General features: G+C 39.2%; 1 protein-coding gene across 15 annotated transcripts in view; it reads left to right on the top strand.

Moving 5' to 3' along the window:
- Window positions 1–24,000, top strand: part of EYA1 (EYA transcriptional coactivator and phosphatase 1) — a 333,576-nt gene that overhangs the window by 177,546 nt on the left and 132,030 nt on the right. For 11 of the 15 annotated variants that reach the window (XM_066266297.1, XM_066266301.1, XM_066266299.1 and 8 more), the window contains one exon: window positions 17,616–17,693. The exons of the other annotated variants lie outside the window; for them this stretch is intronic. In XM_066266297.1, the coding sequence (XP_066122394.1) occupies window positions 17,616–17,693 (78 nt within the window). The remainder of the gene's footprint in view (window positions 1–17,615; window positions 17,694–24,000) is intronic. 15 annotated transcript variants of the gene reach the window in all.

Genomic DNA, 24,000 nt, shown 5'->3' with positions numbered 1-24,000 from the left:
ATATTCAGGAAGATTTTTTTGCACAATGAGAATATGTTAGCTAATCGGGTAATCTGCTGAGCCATTCAATTTGGGAAATACTTAGCAATTCTTTCTTATCCTTAAAAAATTTATCTTATATTTGGGAGTGAAATTTTTTTAGGCCGATTTTCAATAAATACAAAGTTACTGATCTCAGTCTGTTTTCAGGTATTCTTCAGTGGTAAATTTTGCAAGTGTCCTGGTAGTTTAGAAAGTAACGTTAGAAGATGTCATATAAATTCCCCCCCCCAAAAAAATAAATAAGTGGAATTTTAATCAATCTACTGGGATCATTAGTTTTATTTTATTATGTAATCTGAAAATATGGACTGAAACTGTCTTCGTGATCCATGTTACATGCCTGTTTAGGTGCAAACAGTATCAGAAAGTTCTGGGCTATTATTAAGTTTGTGAATCGATTTATCATGCTACTTACATGTTCCATAATGCGTTGGCTTAATTCCTCTCAGTCACCACTAGAGGAGTTAAGCTTAAAATTAGTGAACTCATCACATCTGGCAGACTTCCCTGGGATGTAATCATTATAGATTCGCCTATTCCTTCTTTGAAAACCTTATTTACCTTGAAAACCGGCACTGTTTACCAACAAATTAGAAGAATGAAAAACGAGAAATTCACTACCATTTCAAAGATCATTTAAAAATATCGGTGGCCTCCCCTAAAACTCCCAACAAATATTTCTAGCTCCCTTGGCTGTGATTTATATTTAAGTGACTACACCGCCCCCCAATCGGAGCTGATCTCCTTAATTAGGTCAACAAAACTTCCACTTAGTTTACCCAGTTGTTGTCTCTGCCCACATTTATACTGATTGTCTTCTCTCCCTCGGACCCATTTTTTACTTCCTGCTACCACTTGTCCCTCTAATGAGGCTAAGAAAACATGAAAATCTCCTGTATCAAAAACCATAACTTCATCTGAAGAACAAACAGGAAGGGAATGGAATGGAGAGGCAGAGAATATTAAGTTTCTTCTTAAGTCCGCTGCCAAATTATCATAAGACTCAATGTTTGTAGGTTCTGTAGGCACAGGCTAGCGCCTGTTTTCATGGTTCATCTAAGGGATAAAGACAGCAAGACACTGAGCTACAGCTTCAAATATTGGGCTTTTTCCTTTCCTAGATGAAATACTCTTTAGTCAGGATCATTGTTTGAATGTTTCATATTTCTAAAGTTTCAACTATTTATACTTTTATATGTTTGACCCCAGCCTCTGAATTGTTATTGTTGCAGTTAACTATTGATTTCACTTAGTTTGTAAATCTTTGAATTATAAAACATGAATAGGTAAAAATATAAAACTGCATCAATGAAGCCTTGACTGGCATTCAGAAAAGCACTGTTAGAAGGGATATGTTTTCAAGTGAATTAGTAAATATTTTAGTTACTATTCAACAATTAAAGCTTGACCTGGAGGAGACGAAGGGGGAGGGGGCTTTTTGTCCTAGTCTTTTGGGCAGTTAGCCTTGCAGGATAGGATGGAATAGAAATTTCTTATTGGAACTACTGTTCAAGTATTATTTTTAAGACATGGGCCTTTTGGTGGTGATGCTTTTTTTAGATAACGATGAAAGCGTCAGGCCTGAGAGGGTTCTCCAGTGTGTGGGTCTCTGTTCAAGCCTCTGTCTGGTAGAGGCTGTGTGCTGCTGATACCGAAGTTGTGTAAGTGTGAGAAGTCATTGGGCGGTAAAAGGATTTTTATTTACGGACCTAATTAAGGCCTTGTTTGCAAAGCAGTGATTCTTTCCATCTTTGTTTTTCCTGGTTGTCCTAAGTCCTTGGGAGCCTACGATTGGTCAATCCATATATTACTGGCCTTAGTGTTTATTTTTGGTTGTCTGGGAGTGAGGAGTGGGGAAGGGCAAAAAAAGAGGTGTGAGCAAGGGGAATGAAGCTCCAATTCTGAATTTTCTCTATTGACAAAATTTAGAATCAAATGTAAGAAGAAACCTAAATTTGTTTTAAAGAAGATAAATTTGCCTTGAAGTGACATAAAACCAGATGCAATTGGAATCTTCCCTATAAATAGGGCTTCAGGAATTCTGATGGTAATTCAGATGGTAATTTTGAATTGGTATATCAGATTTCCAGGATGATAAAAGATACAATCTTGAATTAGGTGGCTAAATTTTCTGCATTCTAAGATGTAGTTAATTGTGTATTGCATATTTTAGGTCATAGGTTAATTCAGCTTTGCAAATTTGCATTACCGGAAGTTAATTTAAAGTTGTTTTGTCATTTCTACAAAGTTTAGAACACTAACAGATTATCTGAAATTGTTTTTCTCACTGTAATTTTAATTTAGTAAAATACAGTTATATACAACTAGAGTATTTTACAGAAATCTTATTTATGAGAAATATGTAAACTGGAGTGAATGTGTATAAACTTATGGTTTGAGGCTGCATTTTAAAGGCTATGTTTATATATTTGTCGTCAAATATTCTGTTGTCAGTAGAAAAGTAGTAATCTAATTTTATTGTTTACATCACAATGATTTTTTTTTTTTTTTTTGTGAGAGAGACAGAGAGAGGGACAGATAGACAGGAAAGGAGAGAGATGAGAAGCATCAATTCTTCATCGCGGCACCTTAGTTGTTCATTGATTACTTTCTCATATGTGCATTGATGGGGGGGCACAGCAGAACGAATGATCCCTTGCTCAAGCCAGCGACCTTGGACTCAAGCTGCTGAGCCTTGCTCAAACCAGATGAGCCTGTGCTCAAGCTGGTGACCTCTGGGTTTCGAACCTGGGTCCTCTGTGTCCCAGTCCGAGACTATCCACTGCGCCACCACCTGGTCAGGCTAATTTTGTTGTTTACATTCTGCACATGATTTAGTGTCTGGAAGAGTAAGGGACATTGTGAGTAAAGCAGTTTTCTAAGTGATATTTTCAGACTTTGTAACCATATAATTAGCCTCTTATAAATTATTGTTCAACAAAAACCATGAAAGAACAAAATAATTTTTTAGGATTTTATGTGTGCCTATATAGTATATGAGAATAATTACCATGTACCTGTTGCTAATTAATATTAATAATGGCTACTTTTATGAATAAGTGATTGTCAGTTACTGTGCTGACCATTCCCCATGCTTGATTTTATTATTCTTCAGAAATTTGTTTTTTAGATTGCCAACATCATGGTTAAGAGACTGGGTTTGAATCCCAGCTCTGTTTACTAGCTGTGTGAGCTCAGGCCGGTTAGCTTCTATATGGCTCTCAGTTTCCTTATCTGCAAAATGGGATAATAACAGAGCTCAATCAGGCTTGCTGTGAGGATAAGTAAAGCTTGTAGCACACTTGAAATTTACTGAGTGCTCTGTGTCTATTAACTTCTAGACCATATGTAAATAACAGTCACATCTATAGCACTAATTACTATTGCACACACAAGAGAATTTAGTCCTAGAAAGTTAAATGTCAACTTGAAAGGCACAGGGTTTGTAAAAGGCACCACTGGCATCTGATCTGATACTTGAATCAAGTTCTCTCTGAGTCCAGAGCCTGGGTTTAAAATCCCCGTGTTATTCTGTAGAGAGTCTGAGATTGCCATTGGCTGCCAGTGCCTTTTCTGATACCTTCATACTAAACGTTAGTGCCTTCCCTGCCACATTGGTGCCTTCAGGAATGGAGAACGCTGTTCTGTAGCAAATAGCGGAGCTGTCAAAGGATTGTGGCAGAGGCTTTGCTGACAGAAGGACTTCAGCAGTGAGAAGGGCAACTCCCCAGTGAGATCACACTCTGGTCTTTACGTTCCTGTGTATGTGAGATTTTTTCTTGATGCTACGTGTGCACAGCATAATGCACCAATAGGGTGACTTTCAAGGGACTCTTACTAATTTTCAAAGCTTTAGACTTAATTCAGATTCCCTCAACCATCCATCTATGTTATACTTCTCTGGGATTAAATGGAGATGGGAGGTTATTTCTTCTTCTTCTTTTTTTTTTTTTTCATTTTTCTGAAGCTGGAAACAGGGAGAGACAGTCAGACAGACTCCCGCATGCGCCCGACCGGGATCCACCCGGCACGCCCACCAGGGGCGACGCTCTGCCCACCAGGGGGCGATGCTCTGCCCATCCTGGGCGTCGCTGTGTTGCGACCAGAGCCACTCTAGCGCCTGAGGCAGAGGCCACAGAGCCATCCCCAGCGCCCGGGCCATCTTTGCTCCAATGGAGCCTTGGCTGCGGGAGGGGAAGAGAGAGACAGAGAGGAAAGCGCGGCGGAGGGGTGGAGAAGCAAATGGGCGCTTCTCCTGTGTGCCCTGGCCGGGAATCGAACCCGGGTCCTCCGCATGCTAGGCCGACACTCTACCACTGAGCCAACTGGCCAGGGCTTATTTCTTCTTTTTATTGTAAGTCATTCTTATATGCACATATGAATTTGGAGCAATAGTACTGTGAAATTTAAAAGGTAGTTACAGTTTTACTATCGCTGAGATATTTTCTACCTTAGAAAATATTTTTAGGTGGAAGATGAATTTGCTCACATTTTCTTGAGTTTGAGAACCAGATGGTATGAACCAAGCACAACTCAGAGAAGAAGCTTAAGTGGCAGTTGTTGGGGGCTACACAGGAATACCAGTTGCCAAAGCCGAGTGTCTAGTGTCAGGGACGTGCCTGGTCTGTCCTGGGAACAGCAAGCTGGAGGAGAGAGAAAGGCAGGGTGAGAGGTAAAGTCGGGAGTAAAGGGGCAGCATGTGCAGGGCCCGGGAGACTTCTATGTATACTTGGGCTGATTATGTGGAGCTGACTAATCGTCCATACTGCTGATTGCCTGAAACGTGGCTCAGAGGCTCCAGAGAGCCAGGCTTCTTGATAAATGAGTAACTCAATGGAAACATTTTCCCCTATTCCCAATACCTAAGAGGTCAGAGAATGGCAGTTTTATGGCATCTCTCCCTGGGTTGGCCAGAACTTTGGTACAAGCTATAATTCATTTCCCTCAGAACATCCTATCTTCTGAGAACAATGTGTGGTTCCTTCCAGGAAGATGTGTGAACCTTTACTGAGTGCTGGTATTTAGGCTAATTCTTGTCCTTTTAGTTATGACTTCCTTGTTTTAAGTAATTCCTAATTTCTTATAATGGTCAAGGATGACTTGGGCTAGCAGTATATAAAGTGGTGTGTGTGTGTGTGTGTGTGTGTGTGTGCGCGCGCGCGCACGAATGCATGCAAAAATGTGTGTGCATGTTTATTTACTTGGAGTAAGGTCTAGGAGTAATTTGTTCTCCTTTCTTTGGCTCCAAATGATACAATAGAAAAAAAGTCTACATAGTTACAAATCTTCCATTTTTACTCTGGGTAGAAAAAAATGTATTTTTGTCACATAGCTGGCCTCAGTGACTGCTAACCATTGCCTTCTCGTGAGAAGATAATCAAAGCATGATGTTAAGTTTTAGGATCTCAAATTATATATAGGTAAAAGCTTATTATGATTATGTTCCTGATTTTGCAGGATTTTGAGTTTATTTCATTCTTCCAGTATCCTATCACTCCAGAAAAGGTAGACAAACTCTGCCAAACACATTTCAAGGAGGTATGATTTATTACTCCCATAATACAAATTGGAAATATTTTTTAAAAAATAGAATCAAAATCTAAAATGCTTACCTATTTTATCATAGCCCCTATTACTGATAAGATACATTTTGCAGAAAAGAATAATTTTTAGCAAAGGAAAGAATGTGAACTGAATTGACTGGGTTCTAACTATTTATTGAACACAATGTTTATTGTGTTCTCTACGTACCTTATTTCATCCTCAAAAAAAGTTAGGGTAACTTTTATGCATCTCATTTTAAAGCGTATAAATAACTAGTCTATTACACAGCATAATCTTTGTTTTGAGGCTGAGATTCAAAGGCACATGAGGCTGATTTGAAAGCCCACGTTCTTGACACTCTAACACGTGGACTCCCCAATAGCCAAAATGCTGGGCTTTTACAGAAATGCACTGCTCACAGAAGTTAGAGGATGTTCTGTCACTTCATATTCATTTTGAAATATACCCTAATTTTTGTGATCAGTATAATTTATCTGCCTTAAAAAACTTTTATTACGTTATCTAAGATTGTGACCCAGTGAAGGAAACATCTATTTATATGTGTGTTTATCTATATGTATGTGTACAGAGTCTCTAGACTCCTTAAAGACAGGACAAACCTGTTTGCTGTTGTGTCCTCAGCACTTAGCAGAAGGCTTGGTGATGATTAAGCAGTCAACACGTATTTGTTAAATGAATGCTTCTTACCATAGTACTAAGCAAATAATACAGTTGAATAATTACAGGAGAAGAGACTCATTAATTGTATTTATAAGGCATTACCAGACTTAATAAGTATCTAAAGCCCATTTCCAAATATCTGAAAATGATCATTTCATAGACCCAATTCATACAGTAGCCTTGGGCTGGTCGTGCAGAGAACATCAGCCGTGAGCATTGCTGCTGATTAGGTTTAACTGATGTGCATTTGTCCTGCACTAACAACTGTGGAACTGTTAGCAATGATGAAGGGACTTCCACATATTCCAAGAAAAAACTGAATGCTATAAAGATCAGGCATTAGTATCCTTACATGGTAGTAAGGAATTGTGACTGCTGCTAAATAATAAATTATATTTATTTTTATACATTAAAAGTTAATAAGAATATATATCATACTATATATCCACCATTGCATTGTTAATTCATTCAAGAAATATGTATTAAGTGAGTGTGTCTACAAATTTTTATCAAATATACTATTCATTCTGTGAGAAGTTCCTAGTCTCCCATGATTTGCGGACCTATGGCCAGGTCACTGTAATGAGGACTGTGTTCTGCAGAGGAGGAGGGACACCTGGTCGGGACTGAGGTGGCTGAGGCTGCAGGATGGTTTATATACACTGATAACACTTAGGGTCTTAAAAAAGAATTAGGAAAACACTGGATGCCAAGTCAGGAAGGAAGAAAGCAAGAATCACTCAGCTGTAGCAAAGACATGCCTAATTCCAGGGGTGCCATGTGTGTTTTATGAAGGACATGGGCAGAGTGCACAGAGATGGAGCTAAGAGTCACCCAAACAGATGATGAAGGACCTTGAGCACGCAGGTCAGCAGCTGGGATTCAGTCGTGCAGGAGCTGGGCCACCGGGAGGCTGGTAAGAGGAGCACTGCGACTGCGCTGCATTTCAGAAATGTACTCGGGTGGTATTCGGAAACTGTATTTAAGGGGTAGTGGGTGGTAAGAAGACTCCAGATGAGAATTAACGAGGGCATTTTTCTTTGAAATATATCACCATTTCTTTCAGCATAAATATATATATAAGAGGGAATGAATAATATTTAAAATACAGAAAAGTGATGGTGAGAAGATAGATTTTGTGCTCTGACTAACCTGGGCTAGAAAATTGCAATTCAGCTGTTGATTAATCATGTAACTGACATGTAGATTTTGTGGGACAACAGAGCAGGGGAATGAGAAGGAGCTCTGAAGTCAGGCTCTTAGTTCTGCCACTCACTACACAGTTAGTGTGATACTGAATAATTACATTACTGCTTGGGCCTCTGTGTCCTGCTCTGTAAAAGGAAGACAATACTAGGCCCTGGCCAGTTGGTTCAGTGGTAGAGTGTCGGCCCGGCATGTGGAAGTCCCGGGTTCGGTTCCCAGTCAGGGCACACAGGAGAAGCAACCATCTACTTCCCTCTTCCCCCTCTCCTTCCTCTTTCTCTTCCCCTCCTGCAGCCAAGGCTCCGTTGGAGCAAAGCTGGCCCAGGCGCCGCCGGGGATGGCTTCATGGCCTCTGCCTCAGGCGCTAGAATGGCTCTGGCAGCAACAGAGCAACGCCCCAGAGGGGCCGAGCATCACCCCCTGGTGGGCATGCCGGGTGGATCCCAGTCGGGCACATGTGAGAGTCTGATTGCCTCTCCGCTTCTAACTTCGGAAAACTACAAAAAAACAACAAAAAAACAAAACAAAACAATAACAGTCCCTACATACAGGGTTGTGAGGATGGGTACCTGAGTTGGAAAAGCATTAAGAACAGTGTATGGCTCCTAGGAACTTCTTAATATCCACTGGCTATTAATATCATCATCTCTGATCTCTGAACCTCTGTGTTCTCCACTGTAAAATGGGGATTGCATGTTTATCACAGGGTGTTATGACAATATATCTAAAATACTAAGCATGGTCATTAGCATCTATTACATGCTCAAAACATAACAGCTATTAAATAATAATGTTATATTTTATAAAAACATGTCTACTAGAACTGGCTATTGTAGTGTCTCCATGAGAGGAGAGAATATTTCTTCTTCCTTTGAAATTTTTTGCATCACCTAATGGACTTGCAGGTACTCTGAGTACCCAGGGTACTCAGTAAGTACTGGCTTAATCAGTGCAGAGTATAGGGAGGGTTTATATCTGGGTGCTCCTGTGAGTTGGTAAAAGATGGGAAGAGATAGATAGGGTATGATCTGGGATGTAAATTTGGTAGGTTGATTACATTTTAGGCGAGTAAACCATTTCATCAGATTGATGATTAAGGTTCTGAGTCCAGGCCAGCTCATCTGCTTCCAATCTTGGTCCGCTAGTTTATTTTACCATCCATTAACTAGTTTATTTTACCATCCACTAACTAGTTTATTTTACCATCCGCTAATTTGCAACATAACACTGATACACTTTTATTCAATGCCCTAGTATTCTTGGACTTTCCTATTGCTGTGCCTTTCCCTGACTGCTCAGGTCTCCGTTTGAGGAATGGTGAAGGATGATAAAACTCTAATCAGAAAATGTTTGCCTTTCTGTGGTTTCATAAAAGGTATAGTAATCAAAGAAATTTAAAACTAGCCATGTAACCTTTGGTTAGTTTTTAAACATCTTTAAGGTGCAGTTTCCTCATCTTTAAAGTGTGACCATTATCGCAAATAGCTTATAAAATAGCCATGAGGAACAAACCGGTAATTGTTTAGAAAATGCTGAGCACGATGCCTGACAGTAGTAGGTGCTCAATAAACATAAACTACTTTTAAAATTCTTACTCTTCCATGTTAAAATTCTACTTAAATATTGCCTATGCTAAAAATTGAGAATGTTACATTGTTATCTTAGTCCATAAATTGGTGTAGTCTATTCATACTGTTGTGCTCTGCTTCCATTATTTTAACAACCTAAAAATAGTTAGATGCCACTTTGGAATTTAAATGAGGACATCTGTTAAAAGTCATCCAATGGCACATTTAAGATTTATGCATTTAAATATATATAATTTTTACATAAAGAAAAAAAAGCATAAACAAATATGAACTCTAGTATGAATGCTGAAGTGTTTTAAGAGAAGTGTATTATGTCTGTAACTTATTTTGAAATGCATGAAAAATAAGATAGTTTTATGAGGGATATATATGGAAAAGTTCATGGCAGGTTTATAGATGTTCATTGTATAATTTATCTTTTCTGTATTTGGGAAAATTCTTATAATAAAATATTGGCGATAAAAGTGAACCTAAAATACTTCATGTGTCCTAAGAAGGCAGCATTTTTTAGGTTTTACTATCTGCAAAGACTCCATCAGATTCTAGCAGATATACCAAGTATGTGATCCTACCTCTACCTTAAAGAGCTTATAGTCTAGTTGGGGAAGAAAAGGCTATTTGAAAATTTGGCAAAAACTAAAAAAAGGTCATAGTAAGTCAATTAAATTATGAAGATGAGGATTTTCAGTCTGTAGTTTAGAGATCCCCAGGAAGTGTAGAGCCTAGTACCAAACATTAGCAAATTCATTTGTGCAGAATCTTTGTAGGATGAGGAAATTAATAGGCCACGTATTAATATAACTCTTCTTCACATGTGGATGTTCTGTTATGTTTTTGAAACTACGGATTTTCTTGTCTGAAAATTGGCTGTAGGTTTTTGTCATTATGCACTTTCTCAGTCAACAGATTAAAAATAGGCTTTCATTTGGTTCTGAAATATTTTGGTGTTAGAAGAGGGCTTCATTCTGTAGAAGGTTAGGAGCCACTGATCCAAACAAAAGTGCTCTCAGAGTACAGGAAAAAAGAGCTCTTCAGCTCCGTGAGGTCTGGCCAGGCTTCAACAAGGAGATGGAATCTAAGCTGAGTATTGGGAAATGGGTAGAATTTGAATAGGTTGAGAAGAGATGGAATGCATTCTAAATGAAGGAACAAAGGTAGGATAGTTCTGGAGACTGTGAGGAGACCAGTTAGAGCCGAAGAAGGAATTGATAGTAGATAAGGTTGGAAGGATCAGCTGCAGCCAAGCTGGGCAGGACCCTGAATCACAGGCTAAGGAATTTGGAATTCATCCTGGAGCCAGTAGAGGAACCACAGAATATTTTGACCAAGGGATTCATATGGTAAAAGGGTTTTAGGTATGAATCTGACAGCCATTTTAAGGGCAGATTGGATTTGGAGGGGAGATGAGCAGCAGCATGGAGCTTCATATAATCTGCTCAGATTTTCTGTGTTAGGGACTTGAGCTAGTGTGGCAAGGAGTGTTGCCAATAAAGTGGACTTAAAAGAGATATTTCAACGACACAGTCACTATTTACCACATAGCATTTCTTTTACAAAAAAAAAAGTCAACTAGTCTAGACCTCTACAATCAGTCATTGCATAGTGCTACTCCAATATGCTACACTTTCTGTTAATAATGTTTTGAAATTGACTAGCATTTCTCATTGGCTGGGTATAGCCTTAAATTCAAGTTTAGTCTATACATGTTGATTTGGTTTTCATAAGCTGGTACCAGGTGTATACTGCTTTGAAGAGCTAATGTTTTTCTACCCTCTTTTAAGAAAAAGAGGAAGACTTGAATTTTAAAATTTGGGAGAGAGAACAATAGCATGGCGGACTACAGAGCCAGTATAAACATCAATAGATGCTTCATTTTCCAAATAGGAGCTGACCAAAGGAAAAACATTTGGTTTATGGCTATATAAAATTTTAAAGAAGATATAGTTCAATGTAAATGTCTACTTGTATTTAATTTATTGATTCCATTAAATATTTGTAAAATAAGATATAATATAAAGTATACATATTTAGGAATATTGCTTCTTTCCACTTTCATGTTTCATATAATAATTTTATTCATTCTCTTCACATATGCCTTGGCTATCCTTTGCCTCATTTTGAGGATTTGACATAACTGTTTTTTCAAATGTACATTTTTCACTTCTGCCTCATGGTTTGAGAAAGAGTACTCACTAAATCTGTGAGTGATGTTGAAAATGTGTCTGAGCTATAATATAGTATAACGTAACAATGGCTGTGCTTTTCTTTTGTCTCACAAGTTTATAATTTTTCTGTGTGCAGCCTAATCGTGTGCAGTGTAGCCTTTCAATGGGTTCGTTTGGGGCTTATTTATGGCAATGTTTAATCTTTGCATTTGTGTGGTCACGCCCCATGAATTATGAAATGTCTGATTTATTTACCTCTCTTTTTGCTGATTTCTGCTGGGTTCACTCTACACATACAGAAATGTCACTGATTGATTTGACTCTATGATATGTCTTCTGCAAAGAATATTTGTTCAAAGTAACATAATAGACATGAGCTATGTCTTTTATGTGAGAGGCTTTACAAGAACCTGCACAAAAGTTGACTGAGTTATAATTTGAGAGGCATAAAACATTATCTTATGTTTGAATATATACAATTTATTTATTTATTTATTTATTTTTAGTCTTTTGGTTTTGTTTTTTATTTATGTTTTATTTATTTATTTTTTAAATTTTATTCATTTTTTTAGAGAGGAGAGAGAAAGGGGGAGAGAGAGACAGAGAGGGAGAGAGAGAGGAGAGAGAGACAGAGAGAGAAGGTGGGGAGGAGCTGGAAGCATCAACTCCCATATGTGCCTTGACTAGGCAGGCCCAGGGTTTCAAACCGGCTACCTCAGCATTTCCAGGTCGACGCTTTATCCACTGCGCCACCACAGGTCAGGCACAATTTTTTATTTTAAATTTTATTTTTAAATTATAATTACATTCCAATATTATTCTGTATTAGTTTTGGGTGTACAGCATAGTGGTTAAACAATCGTAGATCTTACAAACTGGTTCTCCCAATATTTCAAGTACCTACCTGGTATCATACATAGTTATTACAAACTTATGACTGTATTCCCTATACTATATTTTATTTTATTTTATTTTTTTTCCTATACTATATTTTACATCCCCATAACTATTTTGTAACTATTAGTTAGTAGTTCTTAATCTCTTCACCCTTTTCACTCAGCCCCCCAACCTCCCTCTTCTCTAGTAACCATCAGTCTATTCTCTGTATTTATGAGTTTGTTTCTATTATCTTATTTTGTTCTTTAAATTCTACATATAAGTGAAGTCACATGGTATTTGTCTTCCTCTGTCTTATTTCACTTAGCATAATACCCTCTAGGTTCATCCATACTGTCAGAAACGGTATGATTTTATTCTTTTTTATGGCCAAGTAATATTTCACTGTGTGTATATATGTGTGAGTGTGTGTGTATACACCCCCCCCCACACACACACACACCATGGCTTTTTTATCCATTTGTCTGTTGACGGGCACTGGGGCTGTTTTCATATCTTGACTGTTGTAAATAACACTGCAATGAACATAGGGATGCATATATCCTTTCAAATTAGTCCTTTAAGTTTCTTCAGATATATTCTCAGAAGTAGAATTGGTGGGTCATAAGGCAGTTTCATTTTAAATTTTTTGAGGACCTTCCGTGCTGTTTTCCACAGTGGCTGCACCAATTTGCATTCCCACCAACAATGCATAATTAGGGTTCCCTTTTCTCCACAGCCTCACTAGCACTTGTTTGATTTATGATGAGCGCCATTCTGACAGGTATGAGATGCTATCTCATTGTGGTTTTAATTTTCATTTCTCTGATGATTAGTGACATTGAGCATCTACAATTTTTAATTGCCCTACGCAATATAGCCAAAGCTATAAAGTCAGTTGTAAACTGTTTTTTCAGTCAGTTGTATATTTCACCTTCATCTATTCCCTCAATGGGTCTTGAGTACCAGCTATGTGTTAAACCTTGGTCTACATTCTGTAGACATATAAAGAGATGGCTCCAGCAGGCAGAGCTGCTTTTGGGGGGTAACCTTGCTTTAACTATCCTCTTAAGACATGGTGAGAAATAACTAATCACGTGGACTGAATACTTGTCTCCACTGATCAGCCTGTGACCTTCTTGAAGATTATACATATGACCACAACATTCAAAGTATAATTGGAGGTTGCTTTGTGAGCACAGAGTCATGATGTAATGGGGTTAGTTGGATGACTTTTGCAGCCACTGTCATCTACTCCAATGGTCTGATAGCTCTGTCTGCATTTAGTTTGTGGTGAAGAAAGACAGGTGCCTCTTGTTATGGACCAGTTATAGTATATTCACCTTAAACAGTGCTGGAGAGAGATGTCATGTCTACCGTCTTTCCTGGAATCCTCAGTCACAATTACCTGCTAGCCTGTTTCTTCAGGAAGAGTATGTACTGATTGTAATGAACATGTATAAGTTTTCTTAATCATGATTTAGTTCTGCCTTCTTAAGTGACATCTAGGTTACCTCCTTTATTTGATGTTGAATCTCCTGAAGCAATGACCTCGTGGTTGATTTTACATAAGTCACTTAACTTAGATTCTTCTAATTTACTTTTAAATAGTAAGTTTAACTTTGTGAATGCTATAATAGAGTGTGTGTGTGTTCACTAAGGAACACTTTGGATTCTCGTAATTAACAGACACTGTAATGATAGAGTGACTATGAAAGCGTAGCCTCTGGACCTAGGACAGTGCTAAATGATTTTAAGCATTTATCTTTTTTATTCTTTCATCAGTATATTTTCTTCACTCACGGATGAGGATGTTGAGGCATGCAGAAGTTGAATAACTTTTCTAGGTTTACACTGTTAATAGCAAAGCTAGATTGAAACTCAGATGATGCTTTTAACTCTTTATTTAATATTTTCCCCTGGGACTTACTCCCTAGGAGAAGGCATTCAGTGTAGCAGAAATAGAATACCTCTACTTCTAGTGACAGTGACCAGTATAGTTTCAGCTTCTGCTTCAGACCCAGCTACTTTGCATAAATTTTTATGCATTATTGTTGCATTCCTGTAATGTTGGTATCTTTTAAAAAATTTTATACATGAGATAATTAAGGTTGAAGAGATCAAATAACTTTCAGAAAGCCTTACAGCAAGTAACTGGATTCTCTGAGTCCAAAACCGGACCTCAGAGGCGTTGGTGGCTGGGAGCTTTGGCATCTCTGGGGAATCCCAAGCTGCCCGTGCAGCACAGGCCCAGAGTGCATGGCCGAGGGAAGGAGTCGGGGAATCGGGGAAAGTAAAGGAGCAAAGGGGAATGCTAAGTGTCAGAGACTTGGGGTGGTAGATAAAAATAGACTCTTGAAGTGAGGGAAACAAAGAATAAAATATGCTGTTCTCTAATAGACTAATGTCATGCAATGAAGGAAGTAAAAGAATCCTATAGTTAGAGAACAGATCATAGATCTTTTTTTTTTTTCAGGTGGCTTAGATGGGATAATTGTTCACAGATGCGACAGTAGCTTGAATCCCTAAGATAAAAAAAAAAAATCAGTATGTGGTGTTTTTAAATTCAAAGCCTTGGGACACTGCTCTGTTCTGTTATCTACAGCGTATTGGCACCTGTGGGGGCCCTAGCTAGGGGATGGGTGAAGTGGTAGTGACTGGAAGTGTTCTTTTCTGACTTCCGGGTGAGGGTCTGCTTGGCATCAACAAAGCCAGAAGTGGGTTCTGTTCATTTGGCTTCATTCAGAAACTACTTTCCATCATAGTACATGACCAGGCTCTTCAGCATGAAGTTCCTGGTGATCGCGTATCCTAGTACAGTCTCTGACAACATCATGACTGTCCTGGTGGTTACTTTGGGTATATCTTCTTCTCTTCAACAGTGAGCCTTTTAAAAACTGGATTAATTAGAAGAGAGTCTTTATACCTTAGTGTATAGATGGATAATTCTGAGCAATGGCAGAAAGGCAATGTTCTTGGGGCCTCAAAGAAAAAGTATTCTTGCCCTTTCCTTCTCATTCTTTCTGATTTTTAATGGAATTTCAAGTGTAATTGATTGTGTCTCTTGGAGGTAAAAGCTACATTTGGTTAAGCCAATCACATGGAGCATAAAAGGGTAGGTTTTAATTTTATAGCCCCAGGGGACAGGAATAGTAGTTTTGATACAGTCCAACTTTCACTGAGTAATTTTATAGTCCAATCTACAGAGTCATAGACCTTAGATTTGGCAAGACTTGGAATTAATGTTTGTCTAACACTGCATCATGGAAAATTCATTCTTCACCATCTTTCCCAGAGAGCTCCACTTCTACCTGAGATCTCGCTGCCAGTTCACGGGCCTGGAGTGCTAACCCTCGCACCCGAGGACGGCCTTGTGTACGCGGACTGGCAGGGGAGGACGCGGCTAGTGACTTTAGACCTGCTTGGCACCAGTTATGATCATGCCTCACGAAGACAGTGGCGTGGCACCTCAGTCACCTTGCTCGGTTATAGATTAGCTCTAATTATTGGGAGGTGCCGCTTTATTGCCATTTCTTCAAGTCTTGAAACAAAAACATTCAAAATTAAATCTCATTTCTGTCTCTTGCTGTGTCTTTTGGCAAATTCCTAACCCCTCTGGTTTCAAGTTTTTTTCATGTGACACAAGAAAACAGTATAAACAGTATCTAGAACCTAGAGTTTCTGAGCTGTACTCTGAGACCTACTTGTTACATTGTTTGGAAGTATTAATCATAATTTCAATAAAGAATCTGACACATAGTAGACACTTTACTGGACCTGCACCCTGTGGGCCTAATTTTAATCCTTTGCTAGACATGTGGTATATAATTCTGAGCTCAGAATTCCAGTGGTCATCTGTGCAGTGGAGTGAAACAACTATTGCTTTATATGTGCATTATACAAGTGTATGGATGCCATTATATGAAGTCTTTTAAAGGAAGATAAGAACGGATATGAACGACTGTGAATGACTGAGTGAACTCTGCAAACTTAGGGTGTGTGCACCAGCAGAGGTAGACCTGCTTTTCTAAGCCTGGGGCCGCATAATGGTTGCAAAAAGCAAGATCATAAGGTTTCCTGGAGGCATGAAGAGAGAAGGGAAACACAGGCTTATGTCAGAATTTATTAGCGTCAACTAAGATTTCTAACCCAAAACAAGTGGTGGAAAGTGAGAACTTCAGTTACACTGTTGTTTGGTCTACATTAAAACAAGCAGTTGGAGTGATTCCTGTTAGCCTCGCGGGTTTTATTTTTCAACTTTGTTTAGAAACAGTGTAAATAATTAATATTTTTGAAAGTGACTATCTGCTGCAACTGTTTATAATGCCTATTTTAAAACTACTTAGTATGCATTAGTAGAAATTTCAAAGACCTGGGGGAGGAATTAGTCCTTCTCCCGAGATTGGCGATGTTCAGAGAAGGAAAAGCTCCATTTTCTCCATCGTCCTGTCCCACTCCAGAATGTGTTTACATTGTGAGAGAAGCCTCCCCTAATGTCTTGTTAGGGCTTTCATTTTGGAAAGCACCCTATTGATTTTTAGATAACCCCTAAAATATTACTGCATTCTTTCTGAAAACCTGTCAGTGGGGATGTTTAATGTCAATAAAGTAGGCTTGGCAAATCCTGATACAACCCTTCACTAGTAGTTTCTGGGGAAGATACTAGTGCTATTTCTTCATTTTGAAATAACCTAAAACTTGGGAAAGTGGCCAATGTCCTGTGGTGGTCTGGCCTATCACTCTGGTAGGGGTGCAGTAACACCATCACTAGATCAGTAGGGTGAGTTGCTTTAGGGAACTTAGAGGTTTTCATTTTATAGCCCCAGGGGACTGTATCAAAGGTCACGTTCCCCAAACTGACTGCGACTAGAATTATTATGAAATGGAAAACATTTCTGCTTCATTTACATTTAGTGTGTTTTTGATACTAAATGTACCTTAGATACTGCTGAATTGGCCACCAGATATGGCTGGGTGGTAATAACTCATTCAATAGAGCACTCTGTTTTTAGTCATGCTGGATTCTGAGGAACTGTGTTTGTTTGTGTACGTGTGTGTACTTGTGCACGCACGCACCTGTTCTTGAGCACCATGGAAACCTGCTGGTGTTATTTCCCACATCTTCTCGTCTTCTTATGCCGTCATTTTGACTCCGGCCAAATGACTACAAACTAATTGAATTTCACATCCACACTATGTAAATTTTGAGAAGTTATTAGCAGTTCAGTAAATATGTAAGGAAACAATGAATTTAACTACTTTTAGTTTAAAGCATTTCTCTTTAAGGATAATTTGTCATAATACATTGTTTCCTTAGCGAGAAAATATTTAGCATGCAAAAGTTTTTTTTTAAGATTCTGTTAGGAATATTAATCTGAATTATATTTAAATACAAAAAGACTGATTTTGAAAATAATTTCTATGTAAGTACTTTGAATGTTATATCTTTTCTACAACATCTTTACAGATAACTATTAATTGGATATATGCTATATGTTATTTATTTTTGTAGTTAAAACAGAGCCAATGAGCAGCAGTGAAATAGTTTCAACAACAGCAGACGGGTCTTTAGACAATTTCTCAGGTTCAGGTAAGGAATAAGTATTAGATTTTTGCATTAATACAAAACATGATTTCCCCCCTTTACTTATATAAACAAATATGTATATGCATGTGTATATATGCATGATGTGGTATCTCTATGTATGTATCTTTTATAAATAATACAGCTTCTCTCAGTGTCACACATTTGCAATTCTGATGTTTTTATTTAGTATGATAAAGTGTTTGCTAGAAATGTTGGTATCCTATAAAGGTGATAAAATCAAAAGGAGCTTCTTTTTTTTTCTTCTACTAAATTATCTTTATTATTTAATGGCTCCTTTTTGTCTCGTTTGTATGCTTTTTCCAATTATGCAAATGAAAGTTGGCTTCTGACACCCCCTAAACAGACTTAGCAAGCCATCCTTCCAAGCGACGGTCATGTCAATTATAAATCTAAATGGAACAGATGTGTAAAGTAGCTTTCAAGTCTCCGGTTAGGTGTTTATCTCTTTCACATTAAAAAGTCTGCCTCCAACAACAAAAAAAATATGCAAGTTTCACATCTGGATAATGAAATGACTGATAAAAGAAGGATCATGATAATCAAGTAACTGTGAGGATGTGATTATATATTTGCCAAATTACCCAGCTTGGACTATTTCAATTAAAAGTTATTTCTATCAGAAGCACTTCTTAAATGTTTTAATCATTTTCATATTGTCTGCTGCATTTATTAAAACCTCTCAGTGGAAAATACTATACTTTCATATATTTGTGATCAATTTATTCTAGCTCTCAGGATCATTTAATTAATATATTTAATGAAAAGGAATTATATGTAGATATAAAGTAAAATGAAAATGCATAACTTTTATACCAGTGGTACCAAGACCCATTCATTCTTCTGTAATATACTTACTAGAATTTGACTTATACCAGGCAATGTGCTTTGTGCTATTATAGATTCAAAGGTGTATAAGAATGGACCTTGTTTGGGGCTCACGGGGGTGAATGAGTGACCAGACCATCACAGTACAGTTTGATAGTGGCAGGCAGAAGCCAGGGACCCCCAAGAACACTCAAGAAATACCCAGTAGAGAAGAGGTCAAGATGAGGTGTTTAGCAAAGTTTTCCTGGGAGAAATGCCTTCACTCAGCCTTTAAAAATAAATGGGAATACAGGGGTCAGCCCTCCACCCATATTCTATGAAGGAAGGAGATAGCCAACCCCTCAGTCTAGGAAGGAAAGGTCAGGAGGGAGGCATTGAGATGTTCTAAGCTGCTAAAAAAAAATTAGGAATGGAAGGACACTGGACCTGGGGAGGGGCAGCTGGAGCATTCCATGGGAGGAGACCAGGGCCCAGAGGCATGGGCCATGGAGAGACCACTGATAGATCAGCATCCGTGGTGTGCACCGTGCAAGCAAGCAGTGCACTGCATGCTGCACTGGAGGCGGGACTAGAGTCTCAAGAGGCACAAGTGCCTTGCCTGGTGTGTATGCTTTGTCCTGAGTGCAGTGGGGGCATCAGAGGAAGGAGGTTATATGATCATAGAATCATGACTGCAGCCGGACAGAGGGAAGGTTGCTGAACGGAAGTGGAAACACTAAAGATATATTTTTTGCATTTATTTGATCAAGAAGTACTGAAGACCTTAGATCAGGTGCTGGCATTGAGTGAAGGAGGGTGGCAGATTAAGATGTATTTGTGGAATTGAATTTATGGTCATAGTGACCAATGAGCCTAGGGGATGAATGAGGCAGAGAGAAGTTCAGAGTGGGGGCGTGTAAGAGGAACATGGCAGAGAGAGAAGGGTGGTGGCTTTGGGTTTGGGCATGTTGATTATGAGGTGGCGTCCACTTGAAGATGTGGGAGCTCAAGAAAGATCTGGAATGAAAATTCTGACTGTGCAGAGACTATAACAGGGTTGAAGACAGAACCCAGTGGCAGCCTATATAAAATGGCAGAGGATTGAAGGAAGACAAGTGACTGGGGAGGAAGAAAGAGTGTTGAATTGGAGGCACTGTCTATATGATAGATTCATATACAGCCATTAAAAATAGTTTTTTAAACAAATTTAGTGACTTGAGAAAATGTTACAAGTATTAAGTGGAAACACAGATTACAAGTAGTATATTTAGTATACTCAGTTTTATTTCAAAAAAGGGAATTTATGTCTATGTATATGTGGTTGTATGTATGTATATAGAAATTAACGATGACTCTCTGGATGGTGGAATATAATTAGAATTTTGTTCCACTTTTTTTCAAAATAAATTTTTTCCAATGCATATGTATAACATTTATACTTTTAAAAAGTAATAATTTTAAAGTACAAGTTGAAAATCACATATGGTGAAGAGGTTTTTTCATGTATCTCCGGATAATGGGGCTGCATTACTTTTCCCCGTATTGATAACTGTACTGTAGTAAAGGAATTTCTTGTGTTTAAGAAATAGACACTGAGGTGTTTTTAAAAGGACATCATATCTGCAACTCCAAAAAAATAAAGTTAGATATCCACTGTATACATACATGTATAAAGAGATCAGAAGATAAATCTAATGTAATAAAATGGCAGCATTTTGGGATTTTGGGTGGAAGATATTAGGTGAAGTTTTTCTCCGTGCAACTTTTTTGCAACTGTCAAGTTATGTATGTTACAATGAAAAATTTTAAGTTAGAGGCATCAGTGGAGTTAGCCACCAGCAGTTCCGCAGGTGAGCAGGCTTTCATTGCCCTGTGTCTTTGCCCACGTGCCCCATTTCTGTGTCTCCAGCATCGTTCCTGGCAGACAGGAAGTGCTCATACAGTCTCCTAAATGGATGCGTGATTTCATGACTAAGAGGAGAAAATGGTCTTTCAAGTACATGGCGGGAGGAGGAGGAGGAGAGAAGGTAGTCATTAGAGAGAGGGATAGAGGGTTAAGGATAGCATTGAGGGGGCCAGGGGGGTTTTGCTGCCCACACAGACTTTCCAGAGGTAGAGGTTCAAGGTATAGGCAGAATGGGGGGATACTTGTTGGAGGGAAGTCCTGGGAGGACCACAGTGGCTTAAATCCCAAGCAGAAGAGAATTGGCTGAGAAAATGAGTAACTGTTCTGCAGAAACATCAGGAAAGACAGAACAGAAAGTAATACAGATCGGTTTGAATGAGTTTGAAGAGAAGGAGGAAGCAGTACTTTGAGAGAACTCCTGCCTGATTTCTCTGCTCAAACCCTTTGGTGGCTCCCATCTGTCTCTTAACGAAAGCTGAGTTCTTAGAATAGCCTACAAGCCCCGTCAGACCTTACTCCCTGCCTCCCTTGCTTCGTGCTCTTCCTCCAGCCTGCTGGTGCGTGTGGGAAGGTGACAAATGTGCTCCAATCAGGGCCTTTGCAGTGGCAGCATCTCTGCCAAGACTGATGCTCCTCACCACCTTTAAGTCTGTGCTCAAGTCTCACCTTCTCAGTGAGGCCCACCCTGACCCACCTGAGTTTGTGCTGGAAAACTCACTGCAGACTTCCGGTCTCTAACATGCTGAGTGTCCCCCACCACACCCTGTAACACTTAGACTCTTTCGCCAACTGTATCATTTACCTGTGTATTAGTTTTATGCTGGTCTCTCACCTCTGCCAAAATGTAAACTTGTGAGGGCCGAGTTTTCATCTGGTTTCACTCATTTGTATCCGCAACACTTGAAACAACAGTACCTGGCACTCAGATATTTGCTGGCTGGCTGGCGGGCTTGGACGGACAGGCGGGCGGACGAACGAAAGATTGCACAAATGAACGCATGCTCCTCCTTTTTCCTCAAACTGAGAGTAGTGATAGGCTGGAGAGTGTAAAGAGATAGAGATGATTGAAATAAATGCTGTGAGGACTGGGGAAGCACGTGGCTGCTTGTGAACATAAAGGAGGCTTCACCCTAGAGCCGTAGGTCCAAACAAAAATGAAACTAATGAGTGTGGACCTTTCATGGTGGAGCGACTGTTCTCTGCAAGGCTTAGCTGTCCAGAAAAGATGTTTGTCATAATCCAAAGTTGAGGATTTTTCAGTAGAGTATGGAAGATGATATAGAGAACTAAAGTTATCAGTAAAAGAATGGTTTAAGATAATTATTCATGAATCCAGGACGGGTAGAAAGAACATAAAGGTAAGGATAATACATTGTAGGAAGACGCGGACATCAGGGTCCTGCATCTCTTGATGAGGTTGGAGAGCAGGTGAAATGGGAACAAAGGATTGAAAATTCTGGAAACAAGAAGTTCCTTCCTTAATCTGAAAGCGCAGGGAGGCCTCCACCCCATGCTCTTTCTCTAGTCAGTTCTCTGTCCTTCCCTTCCTCAGCCTTTGTCACTACTTTTAAACTGGTTTTTATTGTCCTTCCTCCTATTAAACGGCAGGGACTCTGTGTGCCTTGTTTACACTCACAGCCCCACTGGCCACCCTGTAATGAAGCACATGTGTGATGATCAGTATTTGTTCCTTAATGAAACAAATGATTCAGTCACTGCTACTGTGGAATGAGAAAAAATAGGTCCAGGCTGTGGTACTGTACTTGCTGGTTGGCATTGAAGGCCAGAGTCGAGAGCGAGGTAGAACGAGAGAAGTGCTGGATGTATAACCCAAGATAATGTTGGGACTTGTCAAAATGCTAACTTTCTGATAAATGCAAGCCACTGTTTGGAAGATGGGTCATCATGGAAGTGTTACAGCATGCATCTCAGAGAAGGGAGGGTCTTATGGGCGAGCAGGGAAGCAGTGGCTTGGAAGAAGCAGCAAAGAGGATGTGTCTTTAGTTCTTTGTGGTGTCCGGAATCTGAGAGAATGAAGCAGCCTCTACTTGGAAAATCTGTGCAGGCGAAACATAGGTCTCAGAGAAAGTTCTAGCTGAAGGTGGAGGGAGACTTTGGTAAAAACCTGTAGTTGCAGGGGGTCTCTTTTTCCGGGGACTGATTCTCTGTGTTGGACACAGGAAAGGATTGGAGGAGCTGAGGAATGGGCCAAGGTGTAGGAAGCCCACCTTAGGGGTGGACATTCTTTACCTTTCTCTCTCTTTTTTCTTCTCTCTTTCCCTTCTTCCCTCCTTTCTTCTGCCCTCCCTCCCCACCTTCCTTTCTTCCATGAAGATGCAGAAGCCATGGCATGCTGGAGTGGCTGTGAGCAAGACTTAGGGTTCATAAGAGAAAGAGGAGGCTCTTGAAAGCACTCTGCAAGCATTTCTCTCCAAGATGGCCTTTGCCTCTGTGGTCACCGCTCCTATTTTCTCCTCCAGGGTGTCTTAAAAACTTACATCCTGACGGTTCTGGGTGTCTTGATGAAATAGCCAGGATACAGAAGAAATAGAGCCATTCTGGCATTGGTACTAGTTATCTCTGCCTCTGACATTCTGAGAACTCGAGTATCTTAAAGCATTAAGGAGGCAGGAGGCTCACTCTTCCAGAAAAATCACCAGCTATACCACTGTGAGGAACTGGAGGAGTGCCAGCAATGGGTTTTCTAAGGCATTTGACTGAATTAAAAATTACAAGGTCATTTATTAGGTTTTTAAAATATAGTGATGTTCTGGTAATTTACTATTTACCAAGGAAAAGCATTATTTTAATGATTTAAATATTAATAACAATTGGGCTTGAACATAATGTGTTTTTAGGGATTGCAAAATATCTGTGCTTGCTGCTTCTGCCATTTCTGTAAAGCGTAAATGTGTTATTAATTTGTTAAATGCTGGCTGATGATATTAAACATACAAAATTGATGTCTGGTGGTATTTGGAACTGGAAAATAGAAACAGGAATGCTTCTAGAGGAAAAAAAGATATCGTGTGACAATTTTTTTTTTTAATTTTAAAAAACTGTTTGTAAAAGGATGTAACTTTGGGGGTCTGATTCCTTCATTTGACAATTATGTATAAATATTGAGCACCTACTGTATGCCAGGCAATGTTCCAGGCAGTAGAATATAGCAGTGACAACATAGACAAGTTCCCTGCCCTCAGGGGGCTTCCATTCTTGTAGGAGGGAGAGGCAGATAGTGAGTAGGTAAATGGTAGTGTAAGAAAATAGTGGAAAGTGCTACAGAGAAAACAAAAGCAGATCAAAGGATATTGTGAAGAGCAGATGGAGGTCTCTTAGAGGGCAAGCCCTCTGGGAAGAGGGATCTTAGTGAAGGGAGGGAGTAAATTTGGGTTAATCTAAACTTAACAGGAAGATAACAGGGCTTGGAGATGAGAGAAGGGAGCAGGGTGGGGGTGGTTGCCACATGATCTACTTTATATTTTTAAGAGATCACTGTTGTGTGAAAAGTGCTGTATGGGACAAGAGTGGGTAGTAGAAACAGTGAGATTAGCCTTTCTCTGGTTTAGAAGAAAGAGG

Source organism: Saccopteryx bilineata, chromosome 3 (assembly GCF_036850765.1).
Source record: "Saccopteryx bilineata isolate mSacBil1 chromosome 3, mSacBil1_pri_phased_curated, whole genome shotgun sequence".
Taxonomy (NCBI): Eukaryota; Metazoa; Chordata; class Mammalia; order Chiroptera; family Emballonuridae; genus Saccopteryx; species Saccopteryx bilineata.
Note: the sequence above shows the minus strand (reverse complement) of the source record. Positions and strands in the feature narration are given on the sequence as shown.